Source organism: Arvicanthis niloticus, chromosome 11 (genome assembly GCF_011762505.2).
Source record: "Arvicanthis niloticus isolate mArvNil1 chromosome 11, mArvNil1.pat.X, whole genome shotgun sequence".
Lineage (NCBI taxonomy): Eukaryota > Metazoa > Chordata > Mammalia > Rodentia > Muridae > Arvicanthis > Arvicanthis niloticus.
In genome coordinates, this window is record NC_047668.1 from 15,326,492 (window position 1) to 15,339,255 (window position 12,764).

General features: G+C 40.6%; 1 protein-coding gene across 6 annotated transcripts in view; it reads right to left on the reverse strand.

Moving 5' to 3' along the window:
- Npas3 (neuronal PAS domain protein 3) overlaps positions 1–12,764 on the reverse strand; it is an 807,361-nt gene that overhangs the window by 689,863 nt on the left and 104,734 nt on the right. For 5 of the 6 annotated variants that reach the window (XM_034514128.2, XM_034514127.2, XM_034514126.2 and 2 more), the window contains exon 2: positions 9,972–10,061. The exons of the other annotated variant lie outside the window; for it this stretch is intronic. In XM_034514128.2, the coding sequence (XP_034370019.1) occupies positions 9,972–10,061 (90 nt within the window). The remainder of the gene's footprint in view (positions 1–9,971; positions 10,062–12,764) is intronic. 6 annotated transcript variants of the gene reach the window in all.

A 12,764-nucleotide genomic window follows, 5' to 3' on the forward strand; every position in this document is an offset into this window, starting at 1 on the left:
TATTATATATATGCACCTCTTCAGCTTCAGGGCCTTTATACAAACACTTGTCATACACAAAATGTTTTATTCTTTATAGGTAAATGGCTACCTCAGTCATTTCCTTACAGTTGCCCAAATGTCACCTTCCTCATGGGGCCAGCCCACCTTTGCCCTAGAAGACCTAATGTCTCCCTAACTTCTGTTTCTGTTCCATGGCACTGACCACTATCTAACCCATTACATTCTCTGTCATCATTCATGCTAGGTGTTTATTGCCTAGTCCACTGCTACCTAACTTTGAGTACTAAGATTATGAGTCTTTGTTTACTTGAGTATCCCAAAGTGTAGTTCCTTGTTATTGTAAGTACTCAATTAACAGGCCAATTTAAGAGAAGAGTGAATCACTGTGGATAAAACTAGAGAGACTTCACAGAGGAGGAAAGAAAGACACGGAGCCAGTACATTAGCTGCGGTTGCCATTCAAGAACAGAAACTGGATAGCCTAATGAGTCAAGGAAGCTATAAGGAGACTAGAACAAGACTAGTAGTAGCTTTGAACCATTGGCGGACATTAAAGATGCCATACACAAGAATGAGCAGCAAATGAGCAAAAGAAGAGGTTGAACACAGCACTGAATCTGGTATCTATGTGTAAGGTAGCTCAGAAAGAAAGGAAAAGCTTGCATTTGCTAGCATGGAATATTGAATACATCATACCATTTATTTATCTGGATCAAATTGATCAAGGAGATAAATTTGCCATTTGTAACAACCTAGGCCCGAAATGATGCCATGAATTAGGAAAATGAGAAAAGAAGTATTTCCAAAGCTCTAAATGGAAGATCTGAGATAAAAGAGGCAGAATGATTGATAATTCCAACCACAGAAATGAAAACAAGAAAGTGCAAGGTAGGAGAGAAACTTTTTGAGGATGGTATCATGGTCTGTTTCCAAGAAATGGTTATGCTGTCATATAGAAAGCCTTGAACGGGAGATGGGGAAAGTCTTGATTGACAGGCCAGCCTGTCATACCACAGCCATGGCACAGGGTTTGTTTTATTTTATGCAAAGCACAGTTTATCAAGATGCTTTGAGAATCGATAAACTATTTCCATGGACATGCTTACAAACTTACTGGCTCTTACCTATGGAGGCTGAATTAAGGTGAAATGCATGTAGAAGTCTGGAATGCAGAATCTGAAGTCAAAATTAGAGCCTAGTAAAAGGCAGCTATAATCAGGGGCTATTTTATCTATGTGAGCTCACTGAGGTGTAGACATTATTCCACATCAGGGGAACTCAGGTCCTAGACAGATATGTATGGCTTCACACACAAAGGACATCAGCCTCCCTTCCTCTGTAGGAACATCCTGATATGTCCTAGGGTCTTGTCTTTTGCAGATAGTTTTCAATAGACCAGCCTTGAACAGAGACAGATAAAGTAAAGCATCATCCTGCTCCAAGGGCCAAGGTGAAAGGCAGCAAACAGGATTCTCATTCCATCCCTGCTCCTTCCCTCCCTCTTTTCCTCCCTCCCTCTTTTCCTCCCTCCTTCTTTCCCTCTCTCCCCCTCTTCTTCCCCCTCTTCCTCTCTCCCTCTCCAATGTATATATGGATTCACCAGATTGCATCTTATTAGCTGTGTGAACTAGCAGATTGGCTTTGTTGAACCTTCATGTCCCCCAAGTGCAAAGCGAGAATGCTGCCTGCTTTAGGTAGCACAAATGGGTCAATTACAAAAATCCCTGAAACCAAAGACTCCTACTTGCACCATGCTAGTCTCTGTCTCTCCAGGATCAGCCTCACCTATGTGGACAAGCAGCAAACAGAGACATAAAGTGGAGAAAGGGTTCCATAGTCACTGATCTAGTTGTCAACACTGGATGCAGATGTCTCTCCAACACTCCCCTCACAACAGTGTGCTAAGTGGAAACCCACCACTTCCATGGACAGACTGAGGACACATGGCAAGTTCCTCCAGGAGATAAGACTGAACTGCTTCAGATGTCCTGATGTTACCCATCAGGAAGTCCCAGGGAGAGCCTGCTGCTTCCCCAGAGCGAAGAGCCTCTGTCATTGCTCTCAAGACTTTCTTTACCAGACATCCAAATGCCCCCAACACACACGTAACAGGAGGCTTTCTGCCCCATGGAGCCATACTAACTCAGCTTTGCCCTTAAAATTGTTCTCAATTTTAAATAAAGAGAAGAATCATAGAAAAAAAGATAGGTTGTGTACATTCCAGTTTCAAGCAGGGCAGCACTGGGCTGTGATTCACCAGGAGCATGCCTGACCACCAATCACCAAAGAAATGATATGGCGGTGAGAGGTTACGTCAGCACAAACACTCAAGCAAAGCAGAGACAATCACCAGCTAGAGAGTGGGCCACTGCACTTGGTAACATGTGTAGGCAAGCAAAGAGACTGAGTGAGGCCTGGGGAAACTCTGCAAGAGTTCTGAGGAAAGGGAGAGGGAAAAGTAGTTCTTAGAATGTTGCAGAAAGGGTGCCTTTGGTGACATAAACCTCAAGCACCAAAAGCATTCTCTATGTCATATATGTCATAGAATGCTCATGAAAAAAAACAAAACAAAACACCAAAGCAGCATTCTTCACTTGATGGTTCATGGACCAAAATCCTCAAAGCACCCAGCCCTCTCTCTTGCTTTGAGAACTAGAGCTAAACAAAACATCTCATTCACAATATGCAAAATTCTCTTTTTCAGTAAGAAGACAATGGTGGCACAGAGCTGGCAGGTGAGAGGATGGGTTCCTGCAGGAGCCCCAAACTCCACTAATACCTTAGCAGCTCCTCTCCTGCCTGCATGTGTGGATCTGAATGTCTCAAGGCTATGTGTCCCTGTGTCCTGCCACATCCTTCTGAGCATCATCACATTCAGCCTCTTGCAGGATTTCCATGTTCCGATACTATACTATCTCTAGAGAAAAATAATATTAAGCTAGTAAAGACTTTTTTTTTCTACTGCAAATCTTCTCACTAATCAGTTTATCTCTGGTTCTTGCCAGAGGAATTTAAAGTCTCCCCCCAAAAAACAAGCAATAAATATCCAAAACATCAACACAAGCTACACCAGAAACACATCTCTGCAGAAGACAATTTTTGCATGTAGGAGTACACCGCATGGCCTCCGGCTTCCCAGGCAAACTTAGCTCCAGAAACTTCCCAGCTAATCCGTTTGTGGATCAATGCACAAAAACCCACCCATGAAACTGGGTTATGCCTTCAAAGAGGACATGCAGGTAAACGCAAGACTCAACTAAAAGATACGCCTGCAATACAAATATAGCTTCCAATATGGTGAACACAATGTATTACAACCACAGGTCACACATGACTACAAATTCCCAGTTAGTGTTAAAACCTGAACTCAGGCACAGGGGTCTAGCTGCCTGTCTCTGAAATCACCTGTTGGGGACTTTGAACAGTCAGCTGCATCTGTATGTGGCTCGTTCTACCTCCATCCCTCCCAGCATGCCAAGTCTCTACTCTTTGATCTCAAGTTTGTGGGGTTCTACATCCTGCAGTTGTGTGGATCTGCACACAACTGTGTGCATTCTACATCCACAGGTGTGTCCCTAATGAATTACTTTCTAAAATGTAAGCGGTCACTTCTCTCATAAGGAAAATACACACTCCAGTGAAGGCAATTAATAGACCTTCATTCTAAACCATCCTGCTTGGACTTCTATTTTTTTATTCTCTGCCATTGACACACCCTAAAATAGAAGTGGTCTACGTATGCACAGGACTCCTCAAATAGGAGAAGCAGTCAGTTCTAGGGAGGTTCTGAACTGACTTCATAATGGGAGAATTCTCCTTCATGTCTGCAAGTCAAAAACGACTAACCAACACCAGCAAACGCTCAGTCTTCCTTTCAAAGCATGCAGAATAAGCCTCAAATAAAGCCCAATGCAGAGGAAGCTGTGTGCACCTTTGGCTTCCTTCCAACCCACCTCCTGTGTGACTCCCCAGGCTGCACTGCACCTCTGCTCTTAAGCTCCTCCCAGCTCTCACAGGGTGACTGCCCATCATCCTGATCTCTTTGTCCTCCCTCTTCCTCGACAACCTCACCTATCTCTACCCTTCCTCTGCTCTCCTATGCCTGCTCTGTGAAGTTCATAATGTGCTACACCTGGAATGCCCGGCCTTTTCACCCACGTCACTACCTTAGGCACCTCTGCCCAAGCTGAGATCCTCGAAACACTCTCGATAAAAAAAAAGGTCAGTGTCTAACATGCACATTCTATGGGGATGCTGAACAAAGTTCATCCTCTCTGACCAATTCTTTCTTGATTCTTTGTTACTGTCTGCTTCAAACACAACTGGCATGTTATTCTAATATACTGGAAAAGATCATGTAAAAACAATCAATCAATCAAGCGAAAGAAGTTGCCAGCCTTTCAGCACAAGTGACCAATTACCCACAGCTGCTCCATGAGGCACAGAGACTTCATGTTCCTTCTCTGGGCTGGCTCATGAAATATTACCATACAGACACATCACAGTTATATAACTATGGGGTCATCTCTCCTCCTCTTTCTGGGCCCTGTTTATTTCTAGACACAAGAATTCTTGAACAAAAACAGGCACAACATTAAACTGGTTAGAACACCCACATTCTAGATTTTCTATTTTCTATTTTGTAAAAGAAAAAACAGTCACTCCTTTAGATTTGTTCATTGTAATGCACAGAGTCCTAGATCGACAGCTTGGCCACCAAAGGAATTTACTACCCAAGCCTGGACATCTGAGTTAGATTCCCAGAGAAGTACCTGGTGAAAGGAGAAGAACTGTCCTCTAACCTCCCCAAGTGTACGATGGCCCTGTTCTCTGACTTCCTCAAGTGTACCATGGCACATGCTTCCCCTCCTATGCACCCCCTCCCAACACACATACTATATAAATAAAATGTTAATTTATTTTAATGCAGAGTTCTGAGGATAAGAGTATCATCAGTTAACACCGGATCTGCAGTGAGGAGAGGACTTGTCACTGCTGCTTTAGGCAGCAGAAGTTTAAGGCACATACAAACGCATTCTCAGTCTGGGTTACTCAGCGTTAGCTGTGCTTCTTAGCCAAGGTCCCCTGGATGGAGCCTTTTCATTGAACAGGAGTCTTGCAGTGCTTACTGCAGTGTGCCACATGCCTTCGGGCAACGCTGGTGACAGATGGCAGTCCCTCAGAGTCAGTCTTTTCCAAGTGCTGGTGTGCTGACTATTCTTCGACACAGCCTGAATGATATGCTATTTTCCTGCAAATCCCTCAGTCACAACGCCCCAGGTCTATCTAAGGTGTATTGCAACTTAACTTCTGGAGTTCATATGACCCTTTCCAACTTAATCTTCCACTGTTTTTTTTTTTTTCAATGCTAGAGGTCATATCAGGATTTTGCACATGCTATGTAATCAATCTGCCACTGAACTACCCCTCCACACACACACACACACACTTTTGAGTGTGTGTCTGCATACATGTGTGTAGTATGTGTGCATATGTGTATGCACGAGACTGCACAAGCACAAATGTGCATATGTATTGGAGGCTAGTGGTGGATATCCGATACTTTCCTCTATTGATCTCCAACTTATTTTTGAATACACGGTTCCTCCCTGAACCTTGAAATCATTGATTGGCTAGACTGAGTGATCAGTGAGTTCCAGGACTCCCCATCTTTATCTCCTCCCACCCCAGCATGAGGTTACACACCCATGCCACCATGCTGGATCTTGTTCTTTGTGTGAGTGCTGGTTAGGCCCTCATCTTGAGTAGTGGATACATTGTTAGATTTTCTATAACAGGATTAACCTGTATAGATCAGGCTACCCTGGAATGCAAGATCTCCCTGCCTCAGTTTCCCTAGTGATGGAAGTGCAAGCATGAACCATCAAGCCTGGTCCAAATAATCTTGATACTTATAATCTTATTTCTACAATGCCATATCCTATGAATGTTTCATAAGTCCAACACTTTCCTGTTCTTATTTAAAAATAAAACTTGGCCCTGTGAGGTGACTCAGCATGACTGATGACCTGAATTTGATCTGTGGGACTCACATGATGGAAGATGGGATACAATTGTCATGAGTTGTCATCCTCTGATCTTCATGTGTGTGCTGGGGCATACTCTCTCCACAATGCATGAAATTGATTAATTAAATATAAATCGTATATATCTTGTTACAATTTTATTTTACCTTAAATGTTTTTGAATTTGTAGGACTGTTTTTAAAAATGCATTCAGTATATTTTATCATATCTCCCCTCCTAATTCCTCCAAGATATTAACCTCCCCACAGAATAAATAAATATAATATACATTTTTAAATAAATAAATAAAAACTGTTTTCTTCCCCTTTCTGATTTTCTATATTGCTTTTACTTTTACATTTTAAAGATGGAAAAACCCCACAATTGTCTCAATTTGGAAAGAATACTGGCTCATCCCAATCAAATCCAGTAACTTGTAAATGAGTTTGCTAAAAATTAAGGTATATTATTTTAATCTATTAATGCAGTTAAAATAGAAAGAATTTTCAGTCATAAATAAGAACTTTAGGAGTAGCTAATAATGGGTTTTAGGTATATATTTGTTTAATAACTTTTAATGTTTTTGAAACAGTCTAAGCATTTGAAAAATGCCAAGTAAAATCTAAACGCAATAGAAATTCACAATAGTTACAAAACCACAGGCTAACACTGGAAGGATTCTGAGTAACACCACGCTGGCAAAGGCTGAGCAACCACTTGTGGAGGCCATGATAGGCAGCATTTTCCAGTTTGTGTGGTACAAAAACACTTCTTCTAATTCCACTTGTCTAACACAAGGCCATTCATCACACGGAAAGAGGTGGGATGCACCTGGCCTGATCTGAATTGGTGAGTGTACATCCCTGGATATGATTCACAGATTATACAGCCTCTTCCTACTGGTGGTCCTTCCAATCTATTGTCCCCTGGATATATAATGATACAGGCCCATATGTTCTATTTATATTTATCTACCTGACCCCGTATAACAGCATTTCTCATTTTGGAAGGGGAACAAGTATAAAGACCAAAATGAAACCCATTTTCTCTCTTGACCCACTCAGCACATACATGAGCAGTTGAATCTCCACATGTGGCTGAGAGAAACAAAACAGAAGCTTTAACAAATAAACATGTGCTAACTATGAAAATATTCTGTTCTTCTCTCTCTTTCATCACTAAATTAAACCCATACCTCCTGTTTAGCTTGTGACCCAGAGTTCAAAACAATTCAGCCACACAGACTACAAGCTTGCTGAAGACAGGCTAATAGGGCATTTGCCTGAGTTGTTACTGTACCTGGTAGTAATTATGGAGGTCCAAGAAGGCAAAGGAATTTTCCCAAATATCCAAAAACTATAGTTGTTAAATGATGCCTCAAAGCAAGTGGATAATTCATGTCTTCAAATAAGGATGGTTAATACTTCACAATAAAAGCGAGACAATCTCCCAAGACAGCTACTCCTTCACCAGAAACTGACAATGGACTCTTCAAAATCGTGTCTTTCCTCATCACTGACAAAAGTTTAGCCCACTGCTCACTGAGGTTTGATGTCTCTGTTCACCTACAGAGCAGATCTGAGTGATCACCCTTTCCCTATTCCTAGTAACAATCCCTAACTGCACTAAAAAGATGCCACGGTTCTTACCAAACATCTCCAAGCTTCTAAAGAGCAGAGCTATGTAAATAGTGGTTAGTAAATAGCTGGAATGGACAGAGTCTCTGTCACATACACTAACACCAGCTTCCCAAGAACCAGAGCTACTAAAGAGGTGAAGAAAACACTCAGGAAACTAAGATCTAAAACTAAGATCATGCCTGCACACTGCACATTCTCCAGGTGCTGTGGAATGCACACGACAGTGCCAGCCAATGCAGTTAAGCATCCTCACTAAAACACACACCACTATTAATCATCTTAGTGACAGTGCTCCAGTTAAACATCGTGGGGATTTCCTCCCCTTCTTCATCATTTCTTTGCCAATATTTCCTTGTTATGAATATCCCCCAAGTGACTTCCCCAGCCATCACAGCTGTGCTGCCTACCGCGCCTACCTCGACTGCAAATACCACTGACTCTTAAAACAACAACAACAAAAGCCCCTGAGATGACGCCTATGGCTAAAGGAGGAGCCCTAGCATAGACTAAATGATGCCTGCCCCACCATGCTCCTCGCTTTACATTGACCTACCTGAGCCTTTAAGCAGATGGTAATTTCAGACAAGTGAGGCTGGCTTGATTATAAATGAACAATAGCTGACGGCTGGTAGCCATTATCTGAAGGGTCAACAATCAATTGCTGCTTTAGTATGTCCTTGAAGGACTGCTTCCTATACAACAAAAAGCTTCTCCAAAGTATCCACACACCACAAGTAAACCATATATCACCAACAAATTATAGAAACCTAGCCACTGGGACACACACACACACACAAAGGACTCAAATAACTTTGAAAAACAATAATGGAAAGTAAGTTTCCATTGTGGTTACACCAATTCAGATGACCAAAAGAACAGGCAAGCTATAGATAGATAGATAGATAGATAGATAGATAGATAGATAGATAGATAGATAGATAGATAGATAGATAGATGGATGGATAGATAGATAGATGGATAGATGGATGGATGGATGATGGATGGATGGTCAGGCGGGTGGGTGGGAGGGCGGGCAGATGGATTGATGGATAGATAGATAGATAGATAGATAGAGATAGAGATAGATTGATAAATATCAATAAATAAAGCAAGAGATGAAACATGGTAAATATGCAACCACGCAGCCATTATCAAACACAGTTATAAGCCACAAAGGCAGGGAAGTCTCAGCTGCTTCTAGTATCTACTCCATGCAGTTCCAAGGCCTTCACAGGCACCAGCCTTTCCCACCTCGATTAAAAATGGTCACCTGGAAATGACTCTTCACCGTCAGGTAAGGAATGGGTGACAGCAGATACTCAGGATTTTTAGGGAGGGAGCACTTTATTCTTTCCAAAAATAACTTTTTACTGTAAAAAAAAAAAGTATATAAAAAATCCACAGCATAGTATATTTACAAAACATATGCAGAAGGGCCGATGCCTTCTGGGGAATTGTGTTAACAGTGCATTTTCTATAGGTAAATTTGATGTTAATCTCTATTCAACTAATATCTCATAATTGTTTTGGAAAGCATATATTTGTATTCTTTTTCAGAAGACCCCAAATGGACCATTTTGGAGAAGAACAAACACAACTTCCTTCTGAGCAAAAGCAACACAAATCTAACTCTGCTGTGTTAAAATACCACTCCCTCCCCAGAGCAGCAGGTTTACTGCGGCAACAGCAAGAATACCTCATCACCCAGTGTGTAGATGCTGTTAAGTAATGGACAGAGCAAAAGGCAGCAAAGACAGAGGACTCAACTTCAATTTAACTGTCCTGTAAGGTACATAGTAATTAGCTGCAAAGCTCTGAAATCTTAGCTAGCATGTTAAGTCTGCTACATGACAGTATAATTTGACTTCTTAAAGGATTATGCAAATTACAACTCATCATTCCATTACAGGATTGAAAAAAAGTGACAGCTAATTTATACATAACACACCTTTCAAATCCCTAAGATGCGTAGCACCTGTGCAATGTATTTTGCTGAGATTTTCTTGCACATAAGTACTTGTTTATTGCAATATAAAGAAGCTTACCTAAGAGCTTTAATACAGTTATTTAAGAAAAAACTTTTAGACCACAATTTCAAAATAATAGACTCCTCCCACCCTTGATTTCAGAGGTAAAAATTTTGTTTTTGTTGTTTTCATTTTGTTCCATTTGATTTGGCCTTTCCCCCCCTGTATAAATTTGATAAAAATAAGGTTTAACACATATATACTATTTGAATAGCTGGCACCCACAAGCACTGATGCACGAGCCAGAAGGCAGACTCACAAAGATTTCAACATACTTCTGGTAGGTAGATTCACAGTAGATTCCGTCATATCTGTAGATTTTCCTACATTCTGATTGGTTGGGCAGAGGATGCTGGGCAGTTATTCTGTAGAGGCATCAAAAACAGATAGACATGACTAGAGAGCGGAATGCAGGATAACAAGTGTGCTGAAATGTAATCATTTTGCTCTTTACCCTTAGGCTCTACTCACAACTGTGATGTGCACATACACTGTAGCTACTCACAACGATAATGGGTACATATACTGCAGCTAGTCACAACTGCAATGTGCACAGACACTGTAGCTGTCATGTGCACAGACACAGTAGCTGTCATGTGCACAGACACTGTAGCTATCATGTGCACAGACACAGTAGCTGTCATGTGCACAGACACTGTAGCTGTCATGTGCACAGACACAGTAGCTGTCATGTGCACAGACACTGTAGCTGTCATGTGCACAGACACTGTAGCTGTCATGTGCACAGACACTGTAGCTGTCATGTGCACAGACACCGTAGCTGTCATGTGCATAGACACTGTAGATATTCACAACTGTAATATGCACATACACTATAGCTACTCACAGTTGCAATGTGCACATAGCTACTCACAACTGTAATATGCACTATAGCTACTCCCTGTAGCTATACATACATACATACAGCTACACACATACATACTTACATACACACACACATACAGCTACAGTGTATGTGTGTATGCAATGCACACATACACTGTAGCTGTAATGTGCATATACACTGTAACTACTCATGGCTGTAATGTGCACATAAATACTCACAACTGTACTGTGCACAGACACTGTAGCTACTCACGGCTGTACTGTGCACAACTACTCACAACTGTAATGTGCACAGACATTGTAGCTACTCACAGCTGTTCTGTGCACAGACACTGTAGCATATAAGCTCCCACTCTACAGAGCTCCAGTCAGACAAAAGCAAGTGTTTTGGTTCTTCATGGCAACAATCTTACTTTTAATCTCAAAGTCATAAAAGTAGAAGAAAAATCAGCACAAGGGTCTAAAGCTAAAATCACTCTACAATCCCCATGATTATTTTCTAAAGGAAATGTTAAAAACAAATGTCATTAGTGTTTTCGTTACAGGACTGTCATTAATTCAATCATGCGTTACGAGAGGAGGCAACTGTAAATTAGCTATAAAACCAAAGTTGGGTTAATATGTTTTCAGCTTTATTCAATTTATGTGGAGTTTGTATACTCCTGCGTTCTAAAGGGATGTAATACAGCTTACAGAACTGAACCCAATTAGGGATAAAAACACAAGCAAGGCCATCGGGAGCGAGGGTTAGATGTTAACAGGCACCTGAGGTGAGCTGATTACAGCGGATCCAGGTTTCTTGGCAGTTAAGGCAAAAAGGGGGGGAAGCTTACACAGTTTTTCTTTGTATCACTTAAGCATATAAATTCATCTGAGACTCCTTGCATTATATAGACATAAAAATGCTGAGAGGCATTTTCTGACCATTTCCTTCTATTGAAAATCTCTTCATTCAGGGGGAAAAGTACATAAGGAACTTATCTTGTTTTGTTTTCCTGGAAAGTCATGAAATTTAATCAATACGAAACATCAGTAAGAGTACCAAGCACTTTGCTCTAGTAACTCTAACGGAAAGTAACATAATATCTGATCTTCAAGCATATTAACATATATCTGCATTTACATACTTGCATATATAGTTATATATTTTATATATGCATATGCATATACACATGCACACATACAGACACACACACAAACACACTCCCCTTCAGTAGTAATTAAATCATGCAGTGCATCCCTATTTTACAAAAACTCAGATGAGTCTTTTCTAATATCTGTGTGCTTCTAATGTCATTAAGTTTACTTAATATTTCATAAAGTCCAATATACCTGGGGACAGCACTTTATAACAAGTTAAGTTCTATTTTGGAGCTGTATTTATATGCTTCCCTCAGATATTATTTAACATGTTCTCTGTGTTATAATCAGCCTGGCCCCAAATCTCTTATTAAATTTAGTCGGCCAACAGTTCTATTTATAATTAATCATTTGCCCCTTGTTTAAAGTGATTTTTAAACCCCATTTGATTATCGCACTCAACTTCTAGGATAAACGCACTCATTAACCATCACCGGAATTCCAAAGGTTTTCATTAACCTATGTGGTATTTCATTGTAAAGCTGAGCTGGGAAAGCAGGAAACATAAACAGCTTGAAATGAAGAGCGAGCTGGTTTGAAGGATGCAATTACAAGGTCGACCTGACAAATTCGTTTTAGCCATTACGTTCACAAAAACAAATTCTGAGAAGAGTTTTTAAACCATGACATTTGGTGATATAAATTTAAAAAAAAAAATGTTTAAATGTATTTGATGAGATTGCACTGAAGTACTGTGCATTCCTCTTCAGTACCATTTTATGTTTTAAAGTTGATTTCTTGTAGTTTGCTCTAAGCTAAAGACCTAAGAAGCGTTTACATGGGAACAGACCGAAGCTGTTCAACAATTCTGTAAACCATCTCAGAGAGATATTGGATAGAGAGACAGAAAGACAAAATAAATAAAATGGACCATCACCTTTACCAGCCACCTTTAATGACAGCCAAGGTTATAATGAAGTTTTGATTTGCCTGCTGCATTCCATTGAGAAAACTATCTGGTGTAAAAAATAACAGATAAAACCTCTCCAGGAAACAAAGCCCCGGACCATCATTTACTTAACACTTGGCGTTTCTCCTTTCTTGCTACAATAGATTATTAACCAAAGGCTTTTTGAGTTCAT